The 22,992-nt window shown below is 47.3% G+C and overlaps 1 protein-coding gene across 2 annotated transcripts in view; it reads left to right on the top strand.

Moving 5' to 3' along the window:
• The first annotated feature begins 5,675 nt into the window (after nucleotides 1–5,675).
• rxraa (retinoid X receptor, alpha a) overlaps nucleotides 5,676–22,992 on the top strand; it is a 73,525-nt gene continuing 56,208 nt past the window's right edge. The window contains exon 1 of one of the 2 annotated variants that reach the window (XM_037483898.2): nucleotides 5,676–6,264. In XM_037483898.2, the coding sequence (XP_037339795.1) occupies nucleotides 6,237–6,264 (28 nt within the window). In that variant the 5' untranslated portion in view covers nucleotides 5,676–6,236. The remainder of the gene's footprint in view (nucleotides 6,265–22,992) is intronic. The other variant, XM_037483900.2, reaches the window with a different exon arrangement.

The raw sequence follows: 22,992 nt of genomic DNA, 5'->3' as shown, positions 1-22,992 counted from the left end.
TAAGCCTCCCAGTACCGAGCAAACTTCTTTACTAAACTGCAAATTGGCATTCTGGGACTATCGCTCCACTCATCTTGAACAAGTCTTTTGTGGTTTGAAAGCCTTTTCAAAACTTTTTTTTCTTTGCCTGCCATTGGGAATAGCACTTTCCAAAAAAATAAAAGAATCTTCGAGAAAATAAAGCGTCATCCTCCCCCCACAATGTGCAAGTCTGCAACTCGATGAGCAGCGGTTTTTTACACTGTAACTTTTTTATTTATGTGCATTCTGGGTAGCTCCAATACAAAAGTTGAGGGCCTAGTTTATTACTTATTTCCTGTGTAGGAGAGGAATGGCCAATCTGTTTGGCTTCTTTGCCTCTGAGGTGTGAAGGAGGCCTCTCATTGGGGGATGGCGGTTGTGCGCACAGGGTTTGTGGACAGAGAGGAAGAGGGTCAATTGTGTTTGCAACAGGACAGGCGTCCCCCTTGAAGTGTGAGACAGTGGTAGGAAGTGTTGAGATTTATGGCTCTCCGTAGGCGGCTCGTTGCAGCCGCCTTCACCGTGGCAGTTGACCGGCGAGCACACAGGAGGGGAGAGAGTGAGAGAGGAGCTGTAAATCACGGTGTGAGAGAGAGAGAGAGAGTGTGGTGCAGACACACACACACGTCATTTTGCCACCATGACAACAAACCATGACTCCCTTGACCTTTTAATTGCTCTACCCAAACCACAAAAAACAATTATTTTCTGCAAAGAGGAGACAAATGATGTTGCGTGTAGGATGCTCAGATAAAAATGATACTTACCTGTGTGGGCAAAAAGCTCTTACTAAAACATTTACTGATTTTCAGCTTCATCCCAGTACTTTATGTGTCACAACATGGAAGCTGTCCGTTTTGGTTAGAACGGGCATGGAGTGTAGGGTTTTGAACCAAAGAAATGTGGCATCCATTCCTTTTTGTTTCAGACGTCTGGAGCCAAGATACCAAAAACAAATCTTTTTACTTCATTCCACGGAATTTTACTGGAATCTACTGGAAAGTACTACTTGATACCCTAGCTGAGACCAACAGACTTGGGGCTCAGTCCTGTAAAAAATGGTATGTGCGGGATGTCTAACTGGCAGCAACATGAGGTCCTGTGAGGAGGGGTGCTATTGCAGACAAATAGCATACTGTTAGCCCGTGTGCTAACTGAGCCTCATTCACACATACGTCTAACCCCGTTACATACACAGACCTCTGTTCAAACAAAAGGAAAAATGACTTTGATTTGGGGAAAAGGTGTCATCTAATTCACATCTGCCATGTTAGAATAGCGATGGTTTACTGTCATCTACGCTCTGTGTGTGTGTCACTGCTGATCTGAAGGTGTCCCGTTACTCCACTTCACTCTAATGCTGCTCTCGGTTTCTTTCATCATCTCATCGTGCATGTCTGCAGAACACATGTGTGTGTGTAAGGCAGAGGAGGCCTCAAAGAGGGGTCCGCGTCCGCTCATTAGCTCAATGGCTTAAGAAGTTGGGGCCGATTTCTTGTCATATTTCGACCGCTGTGCCCACATGGACTCTGTCCTGGTTAGATCATCCATCCTTACTGTGAATGTGCAAAATGTGCGCTGTGCCCCGTGTGTACACAAGATCTCTGGCCTCGATGGGGAATGTTTACCCAGCTGAAGTCCAACCGAGTTGCACTTTCTCCGAGCTGTCCTTTACTGACTGCAGTGGAAGTCACTTAGGACACATCGATTGACCAATTGTAGATGCGTGCAGGCTTGTCTGAGGGTTTTATAGCTTCATTATACACCGCCTGCTGTAATGTTTCCATATTGTACTGCACGTGTGCATTTGCAGCTGAATCGAATCAAAGCGCACATCAGGAAGATTAAAAACGACAAAAATAGATACTTCAGTCAGTCATTGGAGCCCACCTCCTATACATTCAGCCTATGGGATTCAACCCATGTGCTGCAAAGATGTGCTGTCATTTGCGGTCCTGACGCTGCGAGGCAAAGCAGGATTAGGAAGCAACGCAACGCAAAGCAGCTGAGCTTTGCAAAGAAAAACTGCCAACCAGACCCCCCCCCCCCCCCCCTCCCTCCACAAAACAGCTATCTGCTGAATGTGAAGCTGTGACTCAGGTGAATCACCATGAGATGCAGTGAATGCTTTGAGTGGTGGTTACAAAGACACGTTTTGCATACAATGGGGGACAATAAAGTCTGTTGTTGAACTGTCACAGCAGACGGCCGTGTGAACAGGGGCTTGGGATAAGACAAATCTTCTACAATGCTTGATCATTATTAGGTACAGTTATTCTCAGTTTCTGCACTCTGGAATCTCACTGGAAACAACCTGATAGAAGGATAAAAAGGACATTCTGAAGGTGATACTTCATGCATCTTTGACTTTGAGATTTCTACTTTTGGTGTCTAATAATGAAAACTCATCATAGCCTACAAATGAAAATCCAAACCTTCCAACGTGAACCTCCGTCACCTGTCCTCTTTCAATACACCCGACCAAAAAAAGCACCAAGGGAAATGTTTGACTACACCTTCAACCCTTTGCACAGCCATAATTCAGCCTCTCAATCTGTCGGCTGCAGCAGAGCAGAAGCTTCATCACCGTGCAATAACGCCAGACTCAATAGTGGGCGAGGAGATGATGCTCGGCAGGGGACGGTGATTCTCCCCAATCCGCGACACGACCGCCTTCTGCCAAGTATCTGCGGGATTTATCGCTGCGTCTCTTTGAATGTAGCCAATTTCCCTTTAATATGATATTAAAGAATGATGCATGCCTGAGCGCCGGTTGTTCCCGTTCAGGGAGTCGTTCCTGCACCGTGGAGGCATTAAAAAAAAAGACAAAAAGATACAGCTGATGTAATGTTCAATATTGATAACAGCCCTGAGCAGAATGGGCTCTGATCATTTAAGGAAAATATCCCACAATTCTTTTTTTTAAACTACCATTTCCTGGCCCCGAGCCTGGATTTGTGTCATCCATCAGTTGGATTTGATGGGCAGATCCACAAAGCTCTTATCACCTCCGCTGGAATGAACTCTGTGAAAACAGGCCAGAGCCATGATGTGAAATGTGCTTCAGGGGCTCTTTGTTTTAAAATCAGGATATGTGTCTGAGATCTTTGTATAAAAATGTGTCATATCTATTACCCAAAAAATAGAAAAATAAAGATTTATTTAGTCCAAACCATGGCTGCTGTCATTGAATAGTGTTATGGTTACGTTTTAGCCCATTTCACTTTTGAATCATTTTAAAATTGGATGTCTTTCTTTTGCAATAATGCAGCTATTGCAAGGGGACACAGTACGGATATAAATGGAAGCCTATCTCAGAACGGATGGAAAAAATACAACAACAAAAAAAAAATCTGTTTTTTCGATTGCTGGACAAAAAATAGCCCCGTTTACGTGTGGTGGTCCCCCTTCCTGCCTCCATGTGTGTCTCCAGTGTTCAGTGTGTCAGCTCTTGTTGATTTCCGCAGGGGAAGTTGCCTCAGTGCTATCCTCAGACAAAGCCCTGACCCAGGGGTTAAGGAATGTGAACCCAGGGCCATGACGATCGAGACGCTCCCTCGGGGACAGACAATGCTGGACACCTCAGCAAACGCCCTAATGATCTCACGTGCTTTTGTACTCCTCGTAGCACACTTTTTCTCTTTTTATTTGGAAGAAAAACAAACAAAACAGATATTGGCCATTTCCTGAAAGATGCAACTATTTATCCGACTCCTTGATTGGAGTAGTTCGGAGCTCGATCGGAGGGGCTCTCTGCTAGGCTCCTGGGAAGAGAAGAAGATTTTGTCTGTCTATCCGGCAACACACAATTTGGCGTGTACAAACTGCACCAACTCTCACGCCCCATGGATGCCAAGCAAGACTCCCGCCACGTATTGGAGATATACAGATATATAAGATAAGATGAATAATTGGAACGAAAGAAACGCAGAGTATATTTATCTGTACATTCCTCGAGATCGGACACCATTGTCATTGCTGCTGAAAGAGGCCATATTCACTTTTAAGGATGAGCTTTTCGTCAATGGTCCAAGTACAAAGGCAACCAAAAGGCCTCTTGTCTCATTTATCACCCACTTAAAGAGAGGAGAGAGGAGAGAAGGAGGAGGAGGTTGGCTGTCAAAGCAACCTTAGCAAAGTGTATCCTAATGGTGCCCCCACCCCCCCACCCTCCCGAGGCCAAAGCGCGTCACTTAAAGTGTAGGGAAACACAGCCCCAGGGAAAAAAGGAGAAGAACCGAGCTAAGAGATATCGTGATTATGAGGGTAGGTTTAGACTCGTCGCCTCCTCCCGCCGAGGTGCGAGTTGCTGAAGAGAGCCGACAACAGCCTCCAGAGGATTTATACGTGTGGAGGTGAGGGGTCGAAACCCTATTAATCACGGCCCAGAAGTTGAGGGTTAAATAGCTCGGATTAGCTCGGGCCGACGAGGGAAGGCGTTTGAAAGGGCTGTGTTGTGTCTGTCTTCTATTACAGGGCAGGCGCTCCGGGCAAAAAAAAACAGCCTTGAGAGTTGACAACTAATGGGATGTTCAATCGCTTTTCTTCCCCCCCCCCCCTACATCCCCCTCGCTAATGAGCATTCACCCCGCCAATTAAGTCGCTCAATAACATCGCTGCGACAACGCAACACACTGATGGTTGACAATTGTTTACTTGGTAAGATAGATGAAGGACGCATTCACACAAAAGCAAGGCCTTGAGCGGAGTAATTGCTCCTCACACATCTGCACATAATGTGCGCACACAAACACACCTTTAAACGGTGCCCAAAAAGACTTAACTTATTTTTCCTTATATATATATATATATTTTTTTTTTTTCTTGCTTAGCTGCCTTTGATCTTCAATGTTGTATTAATTATGCATCTCTCATTGGTGCAAACGAGAACACCTTCAAATGGTTACCAGGAGTGGGCTCATCACATGAGCCTTAAGGATGGCTGCGGGAGGAGTATGCATACCTTATATCGCATATAGTGTAATGCATAAGGGATTTCACAGAGTGTGTCGGGGGGGGGATTGTAAAACCTACATCTGTGGTGCTTTCCTTCGATCTGGGCCAAAGGAGGGACATTTTTCACTCTCCTGGAACACGAGCCTGCCTCTATGTGTGCACAGGACCTGGGTGTCGAAGGGGAGGAGGTGCACACAAGACGGATGTGGCTTGAATCAGGCATAAACTGTCATGTGCGGGACAGATACAGAGGGGAGAGAGAACATCGCTCCAAGCTATGCAAATGGAGCTGTACAGCTTTTGCTGAAGAATTCATAGATTTCTATGACATTTTCTAGATATATTGACAGAAAAACGCAAGCGTCGTGATGACAACTCTACATCTGAAAGTACCACAAGCTTCTTTGAACAGTGATATCATTATATTGCAAGTATACAATCCATCCTGTTTTTTAGGTCTGTATTTTCTAAATAAAAATCAGTTTACCAGTTAAATATCGTTTTTAATGAGAAAATATAAAAAGCTAGGAGAGAGAGGGAGAGAGGGGGGGGGGGGGTAGAGAGAGAGAGAGAGGGGGGGGGGGGGGGGGGGAGAGGCTAATTGCATCAGCGGTGTGCTGCCATCGCAGTTGCCACATCTGTCCAGAGGCAGAGGCCCCTGACTCAACAGATGTGACCAGGTTCTAGAAGCAGGAGATAAGCAGCGAGAAGTATCTGCTGCTCAGCTCAAAAAGTGACTCCGCGTGATTTGGGGGAGAAAAAAAAGGGGCAGTGGTAAAAAAAAAAAAAAACAATGCGCTGCGCGTTTTTCTTTCTTCCTGCGTGGCTGATTTGAGAGTCGGCGCAAAGCCTGCGTTGGAAGGCGCGTCGCTGCTGCTCGGCCGGTCGTCGGTGGGAGGACCCCCTGCGCGGCCCCTTTTGCGCTTCTCTCTGCTAGTTGGAAGTTGTTGTCACGGCGAGCGCGCAGAGGGAGAGGAGAGGAGAGGAGAGGCTGGACGAGAGCGCAGCAGCTGAGCGGCCAAACAACAGGGCGCAAACCTTTCGGTCGACATCCTCACGAGACGCGTCACGCGGCGTCGACCTGTCACTTCGAACCCGCTCCGCGCAGAGTCACAACGCGAGAGAGCACCGCGGCGGCAGCAGCAACCTGGTCCGCTCCGCTCTGCAGGGGCGAAGAAACAAACAACAACAACAACAACAACAACAACAAACTCCCCCGATACGCGGCCGTCTCAGCGGGCATGAGCTAACCGACCGACATGGAAACCAAACCGTTCCTGTCATTGGGTAAGTTGTGTTTGAAATGTGTTGGCCATGACGGGACTTTGAAAGAAATACTTATTTTCAGAATGGTGGGTCCTCGCGCTGCTTCTCCCTGACAGCGCGTGCCAGACCCACCAACGTTGTTTGGAGCCCCTTGCCGAGCTTTAGCGGACTTTTGTCTTTTTCGGTTCGTAACTGTGCGTTAATACAGCGGACCCGTCGCGCGCGGGGGGCTGCCATGTGGGCTGGTGACATCCCGCTCGGGAGGGAAGCGGGGCGCATACCTCGCGTGCGCTGCAATTAAATGCGGACTCGTCTTTCTATATTTATTTCAACTTTCCGTGTGGGGAGAGTGGCAGTCGGAGAGGAGTCCACGTGCCGCAGCGTTTGAAAGAGAAGGAATGCGTCCCAACAGAGGGGCTCCAACTTGTTTCTTTTTTTTCTTGACTCGTTTTGTTTTTTAACCTCTTTAGCACGCGGCGTTTGCGCTCAACCGCGCTAATTAGTCCGGCCCTTGTTTGGTGTCTTTAATGCGTTTCGTGTTGTCCGTCGCGTGACTCGGTTTAAACGCGCTTCCGTTTGTCTCCGAGTGTTGAAAATGAAAAACGAGCCCGAGCAGCGTGTGCATGGGGAGTTTAAACTTGGCCCTGCAGCTCAAACAAAAAAAGGCTCGACTTGTTGGGGGGGGGGGAAACAACCTGACGTTTGTCACTTCAAACTGAACGTCAGCTCCGGTACAAACAGGTGCGCGTGAATCAAGGGCCTGCTAAACTTCAAGTGGACGAAAATGCAGATTTAATCGGTAAAAATCATGGAGTGCAACTGTCACATTTATTTGCTTGCTGCATGACACCAGAAAGTAAGAATAAGTGCATTATTGACGCGGCTGTTGTCGTTTCAATTAGTGACGCTTGCATTTCCAGAAGAAGCCTAAACAACTTTTATGAACTACTCTGTTGATCCGAGTCGTCAAGGGCTCCTTGCTTTTAGAAAAATTCCCTTTCAAGCAGGCAGTGACACCATGCACGCAAGAGCACGCCACACTGTAAATAATTAATGCTGAGGCTGCTGCTGTGAGTTTGTCAAAGTGACCCCCCTCCCCTCCCCTGCCCTGCTCCAGCAACAGAGACACAGTACAGATCTGTGGAACCAGACATGTTATTGTGTCTGCAACTCCTTTCATGAGGGGGGGTCGCATTACAACCTCAACGGTATATCCTCGGCCCCGTCTGGATGCACCCAAGGAGAATCACAGGAGAGGGTCCGCGGGGGGTGGGGTGGGGTGGGGTGGGGGGGGGGTGCTACTTCTGAGACGCCGGGTAGGCTTTCTTCTGTTACGAGGGGGCCAGCGTTTGCACCCACTGATGGGCCTGTTATTACAGGTGCAACGTATTGTGTGTCCACGCCAAAAGTGCTTCAAGTTTCAGTGTGCCTGAGCGTACTCCAGAGTAGCTCAGGGAAGACGGTTCCTGGTCTGGAAGGCCCAGAGGGTTTTCCTGTAAAAACACTTAGAATGCCCCCACACAACCCACCCCCCCACACAACCCAGCCTGCGTTCGCTGCATCAGCAGGTCTTCTTCCGCGGTCCTGACGGCCCTTAAATTGCCGCTTCTATTTAAACGCGCTCCGTCAAGGGGCCACTTCAGTGGCGATTTGTAATCGGGGCCACTTCAAGGACACCAGCCGCTATCTGCCGGAGTCCTTGGGACGTATTGATTGGCCGCTCGCTCTGTGCAATTATCTGCCGGGCTGCATTAAGAGGACCTGACGCGCCGCTGTTTGAAGTGACAGCTGCTACATCTTTACAGTTATGGATCGGTTGCGATGACTACAGTTGGCAGCGTCCGCTCGGTGCTTTCAGCATCTGACAAAGCTGTGAAGACTGAAGAGATGTCATTGAAAGGACATGTGTCCTTTCGGTTGGAGCAATATGGGGCTGATCGTGCAAAACAGAGCGATTTGAAACTTAAAGGCAAGTCTGATTCGTAGTCTTATGCAACAGGGTTAATTACTTGATATACCCCCAAGGTAGTTCTCCTAAAGCAGCGTTCAGCAGCTGTTCTCACATTCCTGGCCGCCGTTATTCTTATTTTTCCCCAAGAATCTTGTTGTGACAAGAGATCTTGAGGGACAAATTCAGGCAATTTTAAGATCCAGCGAGCTCCACGGCAATTAGACGGTTGATAGAGATGCAGACCCAACATTCAGAGGGAGATGAAAAGAACTTCTTCCAACAAAGCTATCAATAATTACACGTAGAGTATTTTTTGGAAAGTGATCGCTCACTCCAAACGCTGCTTAAGGGATCTGTGTTGCCTCTCGGGAATCCAGTGGAACTAAACTCTTTGGTGCTTTGTGTTTACGGGAGCACAAAGTAACACACACACACACAAATGCACAGAAAAGCAAATGAAGTTCATGGTCTTTGATGAGAAAGTGAGATTCAGGATAGTGTGTGTGTGTGTGTGTGGGAGAGACCGACATTCCTTTTCAGGCAGTAACTCAGGAACAAAGGTAACACAGGGTGTGTGTGTGTGTGTGTTTGTGTGTGTGTGTGTGTGTGTGTGGTTGTGCGTGCGGTGGGAGTGGGCTTGTGAAATTACACTTAGCATTTGGCCAAGTTTGTCTTTTTACGGCCGTCCAGTTTTGTGTTCCCGATGTGACGCTTTTGCTCCCCTTTTGAGAAAAGGGGCTGCAGCTGTCATTTTTATTAGAGGACTTTTATAGTGCGACTTAATGGCTTAAAGTGACAGCTCTCTCTCCCCCCCCCCCCCTCTCCCTTTTTTTTTTCTCTTTCAATCTCACCCACGAGGCCTTTTACTGAATCAAATCAAAGAAAATTAGCTTAATGCCCAGCCTCTGCCACTTTCCCACCCCTCGCCCCCGACAACATCCAAACCCTACTGCATCAAGGTTACGCTGCAATTACCAACTCAGCGAGAGAGCATTTCACTTTTTCTTTAACTACACTGAACTGTGGACCAGTTATTTTGTAGATCTTCTCTGCGGAACATCCCTGCCTGTCATTACGAAGCACTTGGCGTCGGCTCGGGTTGAGACGGCGCCCACTCTGGCCCGTCATGCTTTGCTCGCTCACGTTCTAAACATAGCACCGATCACAACATGTCTGCCGGGCCTGCAGAAGCACAGCATCGCGGGGTGGCTCGGACGCCTCGTTAATTATTTGTGTGAGGAGCTCCTCACTCGCAGGAGGTCTGTATTGATACCGGCCCGCGCTGAACTTTGCACCCCGAACCTTGACCTCTGCTCCCCCGAGTGCTTGATCATTCCAGGAATTCCCCTCAGGCGTTCAATCTGTGGTTGGAAGTGTTTTAAAGACAGTAGCACGTCCATCTTTGCTTTTGTTTTGTCTGTATTCCTTTTTACCTTTTTTCTGATCTTGTATTTTAAGTTTCAGAATTTGTGATTGTGACTATTTTTGATTAGTGTGATAAAACTGTGAAAAAGTAGCCGTACACGTAGAGGAAAAGTTTACATCCTCACATCCTGTACAATTATTTCACCACGATATGAAAAAAAAAATATATATTTTTAAAGCTAGAACAATGGATGGTTTTGTTTAATAATGATTTGAAATTAATTGGTTGATTGAATTGATCACCATTCAACATTGGCGTCATTCCAGCACATTTTGTTGTCAGTGTTTATTGCTGCTTCTCCGAGAGTCTGAATGCCTCTTTTCTTCAGCTTTTTTTTTGGGGGGGGGGGGGGGGCTGGTATTCAGACCGCGTACAGCCGCTCTTTTGAAGTGGAAACGTGGTCTCCAGTGTGGATTCAGCCAGCTCACGCTTGTAATACGCACGGAGACGAAGGTCAGCTCAGCTCGCTGTGCCCCACAGCGCTCCGCTCCGTGTTCTGCATCACGGCCGCACTGACATAGAAAAGATCAATATTTTCTAGGAAGAAGGTGTATTGGAGACGTGTTGTGGAACCACAGAACCATGTGATAAAAGGCTGACAAAGGAACCGTGGCTGTCAGAGGCCGACTGAATGATAAAGAGAACAGACCGCTGTGATCGCCGTAACGCCTGAAAATATCTGCTGTTATGATGTGTTTTGTAATTAAGTTATGAGCACATAGGCTTTGATGGGTATTCACTGGAGAGGGTTGACGAATGGAGTGAATTCCAGATAAGTTATGCTTATCCATGTCATTGTATTTCCGTTATGCCCACACTTTCTTTCCATGCTAATTATAATTGGCCCCGATGAGAAACACAGATGTAAAAAAAAAAAAAAAAAAAAAAAGTTGTTTTGCAGAGCAATGCAGCCGGAGTGAATAGAATGATTTTCCTTCCATGCAGATGGAATGTAGATAGACTACAGCATGTCATTGCTTTACATGTTGTAATAATATGCATCGGTGCGCGTTTGATGTTGCTTCAGAAGAGATGGACTCCAACTGTCTATACAGAACCCCCACAAACACACACACACACAAACGTGTATGTACATGTAAACGTTAGCTGTCACCGTGGAAACTGAGCGAGGTAATTAAGATTGTGTCTGTCGTTGCTCCGTGGCACTTTTCTTTTTGAGGTCAAATGGAACGAAAAGGCGGTGTCCCAGGGTGCCCTCTCACTGGCGCCGCCATGTTTCTCTGTCACCTTGCCAGACGCCAATGGGGGGGCGGGGCTTCCACGCACTGCTGGGCCGAGTCACGGAAATCCCACAGCATGCAAAACACCTCGGCCGTGTCCTGCGTGTGTGTGTGAGTGAGTGTGTGAGTGGGTGTTTGGGCGTAAGCAGGAGGCAGCAGTTTGGACAGGACATGTTGGAGGTCACATGCATTTACAACTGAATGCACGCCAACAATTGTCTATTTTACCTTCTCTGAGTAGCCTCTAGAAGCGTTTCCACTCATTTTCTAGCTCATACATTTAAATATGTTTGCTGTTATCATGGCAAATGATGAAGTCAATCTTGAATGTTTTAAATGTACGCAGAGTAGAAGTTGTACTTTTCTTTTCTTCTTTTAAATTAAGCCTTTTTTGTCAAATTCCTAAAGCTTGCAGAGCCTCCCTATTTCAGGTGGAGGTTTATCCTGGCATTAGAAATGAGATCAGACCTCAGACTGCCAAATATGAGACCACGCCAAGCGGAAATGTAGGACTACTTCTTAAGAGAGAGGGATCCTCCTGATGTGAACGTGCAGAAAAGGATTTCATAACCAGAATAATGACTTGGGGAACATCCATAATTTAATTTAGATTTTGACAAAATGAGGCACATCGTCCTGTGGGCATGAAACACAAGTAGATTATAATAGCCAATGCTTTTACACTGTGCACATTTTCAGGGAGATCTGCAGATGTGATGATAAGCCTACCTATTAGCCAATGGAAAGCCAGTACTGGCTGGATGCCCTAAGCATGATCACGGCCTGTGAACATGACTTCTGTGGCGTTTTCTAGGGATGCATTCATCCTATTCAATTAGCTGAATATGCCGTCACTGACAACATTGCAGGCATTTCACACTTATTTGCTTTAAATAATAACTGATGATTTGGTACATTGTCATTTTGTTTTAGTTACTTGCAGGGAAGGAGCCCTGCTGAAACTTTTCAAAGATAGAGAGAGAGAGCGAGCTGACAATACGGCGTGCTTCAGAAAGTTTGGGATTCAGGTTCTAACTTTGGGAAGCAGCCCTTCAAACCGGTCTGTGAGATTACAGGCCGCGGCCGCAATTATAAACGGGAGATATATTACCGGAGCAACCAAAACTGTTCTGGATTACGGACACCAAGGGACGTTAAGCAATACACAAACAGTCACCTCAGAAATGAGTGGGGCGCATTAATACCGCGGGTTGAGAGTTTAACATTGTTTCCACAAATTGCTGCACACGAGCGAGAACAAAGATAACATTTGAACACACTTCCTCTGTGGGTTTTCTCTCCCTCTGCCCACAATTGAGCAAGTGATTCACTTTTTGTTGACGCCTGCATGCCTGCCCAGCACGTTTGTACATCCGCCCCGAATGTGGTCTCAACAGACACGTGCACGCACAGGCAGACACGTGCAGCGCATGCTGACAGTCTGCACAGGAGTCCGGAGGGCTGTGCCACCTCAGCTTAGACACCTCGCTGCGGCCGTCTGCTTCCAGGAATATACACGACTTCAGGAAGGGGTTCTTTTACAAAGAAAAGAGGGGGTGGGCCTTGCACTATGGGGTGATACATAACTACTACTGCTACTCGGACGCCGTTGCATGATGAACATGCACATAGCCAGCGCTGCAGCAAGCGACCAGAAGGAAACGGTTTTGCTGAAGTGCTTGTTCCCTCCCGTCCTCTATATGAGTTCATTTTATTGCCCTTTAAGAGAAACGTGCTTTGCAGACGGGGTATTCAATGAAATCAAGAGCCGTGCAATGTAGATAACGAGGCCACACATATTAGACACATACACACATCTCTAACACCGCAAGACAAGAATTCACGTATTAAAAAAATAAAATAACTCCACTCAGTAGTCATTGAAAGTAGGACGACCGAATGCCTTCAGAGAGCGTGTTCATAGACGCCTGAGTTCATATTAACCAGAGTCATTTTAAACTGCTTCATTAAGTGAGTCCGGTTTGAATTCAGGCTAATGGCTCCATGGCGGGGACACTTCTTCTAATACACCATGTATCCATTGAGCAACCGGGTCTACTCGACAGACAGGAGACATGCAGGCGGGGGCAGGTGCCGGGCCGTGTCTTTGTCGGCGGCGTGCATACAGGAGCGCTGACAATGGCCCACGCAGAAAACCCGTCTCTGACAAGTTCAAAGGTCACACTCCTGTTCCCTTCTGACGTTTCAGCCTTGTGCCCCAGCAGTAGTTGCATGAACCCCAGCGTCAGAAAGGGGGTGTGTGTTATGCGTGTATTCTTTGCTGTGCACATGCGCCAGCGTGTTCTACACAGAATACTTTCAGTGCGTCATGGGTAGCCCATGCTACCGCGTGTTGTGGTGGTGGGGGGGTGAGGCGGCGTATATCTGAAGCGCTGCAGAGCTGAGCTGCTTGTCTGTCTGGGAGAGGGAGGTTCAGGGGTTGTGGCTGGGTCACGCTCTGTGGGAGAGGTGGGGTGGGGTGGGAGGGCAAAAAACAAAATCTGATCGTCGTGGAGGCCAGCGAAAACGGAAGCGGGGAGCGTGTGGTTTTCATTTCTGTTTTTGAGCATCAGTGGCACTATTAGTAAAGGACTTATTTGGTAATATAACCAAAGAGCGATTAAAAGCAAGGCACCTTAGTTCCATCACTCTCTGACGCGCACACACACACACTCCCACATCTGTGCTGTGGAGAGTAAGAGTGGATGTTTATGACAGGATCCTAGTGGATGCTAAGGTGCCCCGGGGGCTATTAAAGGCCTCACTCAAAAGGCTCTATCACAGGCACACTGATGAGGGATGATGAGGGGAGGGGGGAGTTGTTAAAAAAGAAGTCCCTGGAACAGTGAGCAGAAGGAAAAGACTGAACAGGCTGAGCACATCTGGATTGCCTCGGCAGAATATTTGCAAAACATCTGGAAAGATTGCCGGGAATTTAAGGGGTGCCCTCCTTTCATTTTGGTTATTTTTTTCCATCCTCCTTTTTAACCTTATTTTTTTTTTTTTACCTCTCATCCGTCCTATCGAGTCTTTGCAGAGTTTTATAGCGGGGGTCCCAAATTGGGCCCATGTGACCAACTCCCCGTTGCGGAGGGCTCGGCCCTAATTAAGTGGCTCAGAAGAGAGAGGGCAGCCGACCCAAGACCATGGGCCAAACACAGCCCCTCGTAAAAATAAAAAAAGAGAATTCCTCCGCTCTCTGCAGATGGAAAACTTCAAATCAAGTGTGGAAAAAAAAAAATCCTCGACTGGGACCGAGGTGGAGGTGTATCACCATGACGAAGAAAAAACAGGCTGCCTTTGTGTGATTTTAAAAAATCCTTTTCAAGTGTTGGTTTGCTGTCGCTCCCAAACACGCTCGTTCATGAGCCTCCCTGTGAGGCCTCGGGTCCCCGGAAGAACCAGAATGTCCCCGCAATGCTTTCAACACCTTTTAGTCCCAGGGGCTCCTCATCGTACATGTGTCCGACGCCGCGGCGACATTACGCGCTTGCATAGCAGATTTGAAAGATTCACCTCTGCGAGGTCTCCTTGTGGGTCGGCTGTGTGTTGACGGGCAGGTGCAGCACTCCCCGAAGCGAGGGGAGTTTGGGGGTGCAGTGCGCAGAGGTACATGCAAATGCTGCGAACGCCGCTGATCAAAAGGACTGCATCCCCCCCACACACACACTTTGAGAGCTGCAATACTGTGCAGTGATCAGAGGGATAAAGAGAGGTGATTGAGAATGGGGGGTGGGAAAGAGGAGGAGGAGAAGAAAGACGCGGTAGCAGAGAGGGAGGGGTGGGTGTAGAGACACCCGAGGAATATGATGCAGTAAACATTCACGCAGGAGGCAAACGTGTTGCTCAACCCTCTTTCTGTGTGGACACTGGAGCTGGTTTCCGTACTTTCTGTAGTTCCCATGTTCCACGGCTGTTGGCCTACATCTTTCCTCATGGCTGAGTTAACAACTTTGACTTCTTTCTAGGAATGTGTGTTTATGGGTGTGTGACAGTGTGTGCTAGTATCAGCTAGTTGCTGTTATGTGCCCATTCATTCAGATCAAATATCCATATAATACACCTGCTACTAACATGACCTTTTTTATTTTGTATGCATAAGTGAATGACTGTTTTTACTTTTGTGGGTGGCAGGTTGGTTGTAGTCTGAAGACTGTTTTCTGCTAAGTGACTAAAGCGGGACAAATTCTCAGGTTCACACTTGTATTTGGGGTTTCTACTTAATCTTTTGTACATCTGAAATGACTAATAAATTAGATTATAAATGGCAGGAAATGCTGTTTACAGCCTCCTGAATATGAGTTCTAAATTAAAAATTAAAATATTTTGAAGACACCCCTTTGGAAACTGGTATGGATATTTTCAGAGACCCAACAATGAATGGAATAATCCATAAAAATCATCGGCAGATGAGATAATGGCTGGTCCCAGCTCTAATACCAAAACAAAACCGTACACAAGCAGAATCTGCTATCTTATTGGGTCACTATAGTTTAATACCTCTTTGTTGACTCCATACTAAAATCCCATCATGCCTCCTTTTAGAACGCGAGGGGCCGGGGGCTGCGTGGTACTCTGGTGCATCGTCCCTCTGCCCTCAGGTCAATGCGCACACAGACGCCGCGTCCTGCTCGCCCTCGGCCTCCGGCTCACAGATCCATACCAGCCTCGTGGTTCTGCTCCGCTCTAAGCCAGTCCGACGGTCTGTCTCTCTTGGTCAGTAATTGCTACTTGAGTAAAGAGCTCTTCCCCCGGGAGGTTTCAGTATTTTTGGAGCTGGCCTCGCTGGCTCATCGCGTCCTGCAGGCGTTCCCAGGTAGACGCCATGGGGATGTCACGAATGACATTTCAGCAAGAAGAAGGCGCTTTGGCCCTTCAACCTGGACCTCTGCACAGTATCACAGCAAACCACAATCTTTGGTTTCCGTGCACTAGGGGGCCAGCGCTGTCTACACAGTAAAACTTCAAAGATATCTCGTTAAATTATCTGAGAACTCTAAAAAGGATTGTCTTACATTTTGAGCAAAGAGACTGTTGTAGATCAGGACTTCACACTTGTAGCAGCCCGCTATCGAGAGCTCTGTCTGATATCAGCCTATAGCCGCTGCCTGGTGTGGACCGCGCCGGGCCCCGTGACACCCTTAAACTCCCCAGGGCCACATGTTGGCCCGGGGCCTTCAGTGGCATCCTGCACTATCCGTGGGCTCGTTTTCTGGCTTCACTTCTTGAAATCAGGAGTAGCTGAACCGGATCAAAACAATTCCTACAGTTGGGTGAGAGGCCACGTGGCATGGCGTCATCTCCGGTCCAGAGACCCCGCCACACTCTTTCCGTCACGTTTGAAAGGAGCCGAAACGCATGACATCTTTGTTCCTTTCTCCCTTTTTTTCTTTTTCTGTTCATCTCCCTGTGCTTTGCTTTCACCGAGGATAATGGAAGGTGCGTGTTATTAGCCCGCTACCGTCTCACACCGGAACCGCATCCCCTGCTGTTATGATCATGTCCATGCTATCTCAGGCCCCGGCTTTGTTTCCCCGTCTCAGAGGAAAGCAGGGCTCGCTCGGGTCTTCTTAATGCGCCGCTTTCATTTATTTTTCTGTGCTCGACGATAAGCCTCTCCTCAGAGCGGAACGCAGCGTAGCATCAGTCTCCGCTGCGCCGAGCCTCATCCTTCCCCGTGGAAAGGAGAAGTACATTTGTTGTGTAAATGACCACACGCTGCAGGATATTTAAGCCCGTCGGCAGTCGCCTCCAGTCAAGTGACTTGACCTAGTTTTGTCTGCCAGTCTCTGCTTTCTTTTATTTACCATGCCGGCTGTTTTTTTTATTTTATTTACTAATCCAAGTAATGGTCTTCCTGATATTAGTGTGCTGATATCTGTTACTATGGTGCCCGTTGCTCTGTCCTTGCTAATGTGCTGAAAACCAACCAATTTCACAAAATCTGGCATTAGACAGAAAGGATCATGTTTTAATTACTGAGGTCGTCCTCTGCTCCCTTTGAGTCTGATGTTGCTTGTGTTTTCATTGTAATGGATCTCGTAGAGACTTCTTCTTTGCGTAGATGCAATATATACAAACCTTTTTTTTTTAAAGTTAAAACTCTGTTGTTCTAGCCAGTCGACAGGTTCCTTATTCCGTCCCCGTTTTAAAAGATCGTCCCCATCTGTGCGGGGACGCGTTCACCAGACATGAGTGAGCATGTCTACTTTCAGTAAGGTGGTTTCACAGTGCACAGATGAAAGGGGACCAAACCTAAAAAGTATTCACTATAGAGGATGAAATGCTTTTATTTTTGTCTGCCTCTTCTATTCATGCAACTTTTGATCTACACGTTGTTTTCTTAACGGGTCGGCTGTCTCTGTCTGCACCAGAGTGAACGTGTCCATATTGAACCTGAAAGAGAGGCTTCCTGGTGCTCATGATGTCACCTGCTGCTACCGTCACATCTCTGAAATGAATGGAGGGACTTTCAATGCCAAGGCAAAACAAAAAAGTTAGTTAGTTATTGAAAATTACAATTGCATTATTCTCAATCCATGTCCTTACTGCGCAGAACACATTGTGAGTCAAGAACAGAAGCTTAATTGTAGATTAACACAGCTCCAGGCCGGATGGCTGCAGTGTCATGAAGATCAGAGTTTCTGTTTGAAGGGCATTCTAGGGCAGAAATAACAACATTTCAATGGAGACTCACTCCTGTCTTTATTTAAGGTCAGCAATGCACAGATATGGACCCACACTGACTCAAATAGCCCAGACAGGTATCGCTGAGACCCGTTGTGTACCATGTACATTAGGAACTGTAATTTGAGTTCATGCCTCTGGCTATTTGTAGTTTGAGACAACATTTGCATGGACGGAAAGTTGTGTAGTTTAGATTTTCTCAGTTTTAGAAAAGAAAAACCAATAGTGTTTAAACTGAGGAACATAATGTGCTCCTGCCTGGAGCAGAGGTGCCAGATGTATGTTTGTTTTTTATAGTCAAGGTACTGCAGTCTGAAGTCTTTACCCGGTTGAGAGAGACCCCAAAATCTTTTTCCATAACATGACCCTTTTTTTCTGTTCAGTTCTCCTCAGTACAGCACACGCGATCGGAGGTTTGCACTTTACAAAATACACTCTGGATTCAAAATCCTGCACAGGATTAATTTGAGTTGTTTCCCCATTCTGGAACCCCCCCGAAATGAGCTTCACAGTCAATAGGCTTGGATCCACATTGCCGCTTTAAAAAAAAGCTCCATTCATCTCTAATGCCTCCAGTTTAAAGAGGCATTTTAGCCAAAGTGTGCACTTAATCCCTGTTTGTCGTTGATTCGTCTTCGACAGTATTATGAATTTGAATGTGATTGTTTTTTTTGTCCTTCTGGGTCATTTATTACATGGCCATGCGTAGCAGCTGTGCCTACAGATGTTTTCAATTCAAGTTTCTGAATGATGTACCACTTTGTTTAAATGTTTCACGCAAAAAGCTCAAACATATTTTGTTTTTGTGTTTTGATGAAGCCAAAAGCAATACAGCTGTGTTTCCTACAATAGACAAGAATTTACTTTTTCTCTAAATTACATTTTTCATTATAATAATATAAAGTGCTTCAAATGTCAGGATTTGCAGCTTTTTTAGGACAATAAATCACATGTATGTGAGATTTGAATTTGTTTTGCATTTTCTTCATTTCATGGCTTGTCATTGCAATGCGTGACAACTGTTGCTGCCAAAGTGCGAGAGTTATGAGACAAAGTGTTGTAGTTGGGGGAAGAGGACGGGGGCCCATGTCTTGCCGTTGGCCGATGGGACACTCTGTGCTCCCGTTAGGAGCGGCAGCGACGGCCTGCAGCGTCAGTTACAGTGGGCAGACAGGAAGCACGCTCCGGGGCCCTCCTACCAGGACTCGGCCCGGTGAGCGGGGAGCAAAGGTCGCCTCGGCGAACCTCACTTCCTGCCTGGGAGCCACTCTGCCTGCATATGTTAATATTCACCGCCATACTCTGAAATACTCTTAAAAACAGATGCCGGAGGTACTTCTCCTTGATAAAAACATCAAGCGCGATGTGAAGTGTTGCAGCCGCGATTCAAAACTAACAATAGAGGTTTCAACACCAGATGAAGGCCCTCCATGGTGAGTCCCTCCAAAACAGCAGATGAATTTCCAGCTGAGATCCATTATAGGACTTTCATAAAACAAAGTTTCCTCCTCTCTGAGGTGGATGTTCCAGAGAAAGGGCCAGTGTGCGCTGTGCCAAAGGGCGGTTGGCGCAGGGCAAACCATCCGTCATGTGACCGGCTACTGTAGAGATCGGCGGAGGGATAGATTTTGAAATGCTTCCTTGTGTCCGCTCTACGGGTGAAAGGAGCCTCTTCTACTCCTGCTACTCTCTTTCTTTCAATTGCACAAATTTGATTAGAGGCGCTTGCCCAAGGAGCTGCTCTGGAAGTCAGGCCCCCCCCCCTCTCTCTCTCATAGCTCACTCCCCCACCCCCCCCCAGTTTGCCCCCCGGATAAAAGACTGACAAGCACAAGCTATCTTTGAGCCAGCACGCTGCTTTTATTCTCCCTGTAACCTCATTTACCACACACACACACACACACACACACATACACACACACACACACACACACACACCACCGTCTGTGGCCTGCTTTCACCGCCAACGCGTCTCCTAAAGGGAGACAAGTGGCTTCTCTAAATGATCAGGAGTTACCTCTTTGGTCTTTGCTATGGGGAAGAAAGGTTAACCCCCTGCGCCGCGTGCCATTCTACGCCGCGCTCTGAGAGGAGGCCGGGGGAAAAAAAACTCATCCACGCGTCAGTCAGCATGGTGTAACACAAAGGAGATTGAGACTGTGGGCGGAATTTCTATTTCTTACCACAACCACACTTTCGTTCGTCGCCCCCAGACGTGCTCTCTGTGCACGGAGTGAAAGAAGTGTGTCACTGCGAGAGGGGTCCCAGACAGAGCGCCTGTCCAGGTTCTGTTACAACAGAGAGCACCATGTGGGGGCCAAAGGGAGTTGAGGTGTCAGCGTTTGCAACCATTTCAATGCAGTTTTGTCCTAGTTACTTGTCTCTTTTGCAGTAACTTTTTCTGAAAAGTGAATAAAGCAACATCATCTTAAATCTCTAATCCTAAAAGGTCATCTTTGTCGGCTCTGACTCTCTCTATGGATGCCTCGCAGCTCCAAATGCTTCTCTGGGGCAACAACCACTTTCATCATCCCCAGACCGTGTGAGAGTAGGGGGGGGACATGTGTTTTAGTTTCTTTTAAAGAGCCGTTACAGAAAGCTGCTCTTGTTCATTTCTAAAGCGCCTCAGTTTTTTAGTCTTGCAAAAAAAAACACAGAGGCTTAATAAGTCATTCAATAAAGCTGTCCAGTTAAACTTTTTTATTGGCAACGCAGACCTCAAACAGCGAGTCGGTTCTGGGACTCACAGCTCACGGGGGGGAGGGGAGACAAATGCAAGTCGCAGATTTCCGCTTTTTTGTTTTCCAGCGCCGCGTCTGGTCCTAAAGGTTTTGAAGTTGCTCGTCCAGTGGGCCCGGTTTGTTGTGGCTGAGGACCTACGGGTTGTGTCTCCCAGCCAAGGTCCCCTTGGGTATCTGTGTCTGCAGACTTCCTCTAATCTTCCATCAGGGCTAAAAGGAAGCCCTCAGGTGGCACGTGTTGCCCCAATTCATCCAAGGACGGGAAATCTGTGGCACTAAAGAAGCCACAGCGCCGAAGCTGGTTTGCGTTCCTCGATATAACAAGCTTCCTGTTTGGTTTGACCCAAATCACCAAGTAAACCGAATGCTGATCATTCCACAGAGACGCCGTGGTTCATCTGGTGGGTCACCTTACGCCCTGCAGGCTGCTCGAGGGTCTACGTCGGCCTCGATAAAGAGGGAAACCTGTTCACAACAACAAAATGATTTACACGTGTGTGCGTGTAAAGGAAGTCTTATTCCAGTTGAGCGGTGCGGCCAGCATCCAGGTAGTGCCCCCGGTAGTCTCGTCTACTTTGTTGCCATGATGCATCTGCTCTGCCTTTTTGTTCTGGTTGAGATAAATAACGGCTTAAAGGCAAGCTTACATTTATCTTTCTTTCTTTTTCTTCCTTCAAAGTGGGGAAGACGGTTGGCTGATTGAGCAGATATGCTTTGCCGTGCCGAGGATGGGGATCAGAGAGGCATGAGTGGTGTTTGATTATCAGCTGACGGGTCCTGAAGTGTCTCCCTCGCTGGAGTGGGGGGGGGGGGGGGGCGCTTCAGCTACACAAGCGCTGTCGAAGTGGTAATTGTTGTTGTAATGAGACGCTGGTGCAGTGGATTAGCTCTCTTTAGGGAAAAGCAAACATCGGACGATGATTAAGTCTCTTGCTCTGTGTCTCCTCATTCGGAGGAAAACGGCACAACACACAAACACAGACTGTGTTTGGCTCACTGACGGGAAGCTTTGACTTTGGAGCGATTAGGGCTCTAACGACTTCTCATACTATTGACTAGTATGGCAGCGATTTCTCCAAATAATCATTTAATAAAGACAATTATAGAGCTCATGGTGAGGTCCAGGAAACCAAGGCGGCAACCTCAGCGTCTGCATACCTTCAACTTGCACACCTTCTAATGACCACAAGGTCTCCTCTGTTTGAATTGATCCACTTCTCTCTTGATTTATTCCCTCAGTAGACATTGTATGAGTTTAGAGTTCTGATACCATTGAGTCAAATTGACCAAAAAGCAGGGTATTCTTTAGGGCGTTGCCACGTTATGATTGACATGTTTCTTCCACGGTTGCTACACCGATTGTTACCATGAACTCATAACTTCAAACCTTTCACACAGCGTTTTCGGTTCCTGAAAGTCCTAATTTTGGTCTGCTATAAACGCCTTAATCGGCGTCCGGTTGTACTAGGCTCCACCCAAGATGGTGACAGCCAAAAGCTGGAGGCTTCAGAATGGCATCGCGTGAACAGAGATGTCCCCCTAACGTTGTCCACATAAATCACATTGCAAGCAAAAATGAATACGAAAAAAAAATAATGAAATGGGGTGAATTTTTTTTCTAGATAAATTGCGTTAAGTATTTACTATCAAGTCTTCAAAACAGAGAATCCAGTTAAATGGATGGGAAAATGTGAATGTGGTCCTCACAGCCCCCAAATGGATGGAGTGTATAAGTGTCTTTAGCCGGTCTCACCCCACCAGAGTCCCATGAGGGAAATACTTTTTTATTGCACCTGGGATATACGTTAAGGGCACAATGAACTTTGACCTTGGGCTAGATCCCTCCAGCAGCGCGGGCCACAGAACAATGGTGGCGCTTAAAGAGAGCTGCTATCCCTTTTAGCCTATAAACGCTTGAATGTATTGCATTGAAAAGGACCCAGTTTGTGGGATCTTGTAAAGTCCTGCCAGCACTTCCACTGATGCATCAGGGCCTTCAGCTGTTGCTCTTATGAGTGGGGTCTGTCAGAAGGGCGGATTTCCACACCTTTGTTTCATTATGCCCTTGTCGTTAAGCCGTTCTTTTATTAGCCGTATATCGGTATGTTTTCATTAGAGGAGCATCTCAAAGGCTTGCCTTCATTAGCACAAGGCTGTAAATGCCGGATGCCATTTCATTAGCGGCCTATCTTTAATGAGGAGAGCCGCAGCGTGTTTACGTTGCTCTGCCCCCCCCCCACCCTAACCCCAATCGCCGCAAAGGATAATGCTGATGATGCTGATTGGCCTCTGAGTGGGAAGGGGGGGGCGTTGAGCTTGTCTCCCAAAGATTTGATCATACAGTTATTAAAGCCAACGAGATGCTCGCTGCTGCTCGGGAGCCAAGAGCGTTATCGAGATCAAACATTTGTGTAACCCAGGTCCCACTTAAGCACACAGGGCAGCGCGACGTGCGGTGCACAGCAGCAGACCATCAGTCACTTCAAGGCGCTAAAAGTGAAACTTACTTACTGCGCTCGCAGGAAAAAGGGAAGCGTCTCACGCCTCTGATCTCTCAATATGTTGTCCAGGCTGTTCAGTGACTCATTTAGATCTGTATGTATTGAGGTTGGGGGGGGGGGGGGGGAGGAAGGGACGTTTCTTTTACTCAAAGTGACATATCAGGGGGAACACCATACCTTCCACATTGCTTCACTGCTAGCT

This window comes from Pungitius pungitius, chromosome 18, assembly GCF_949316345.1.
Source record: "Pungitius pungitius chromosome 18, fPunPun2.1, whole genome shotgun sequence".
NCBI classification, from domain to species: domain Eukaryota; kingdom Metazoa; phylum Chordata; class Actinopteri; order Perciformes; family Gasterosteidae; genus Pungitius; species Pungitius pungitius.
Note: the sequence above shows the minus strand (reverse complement) of the source record. Positions and strands in the feature narration are given on the sequence as shown.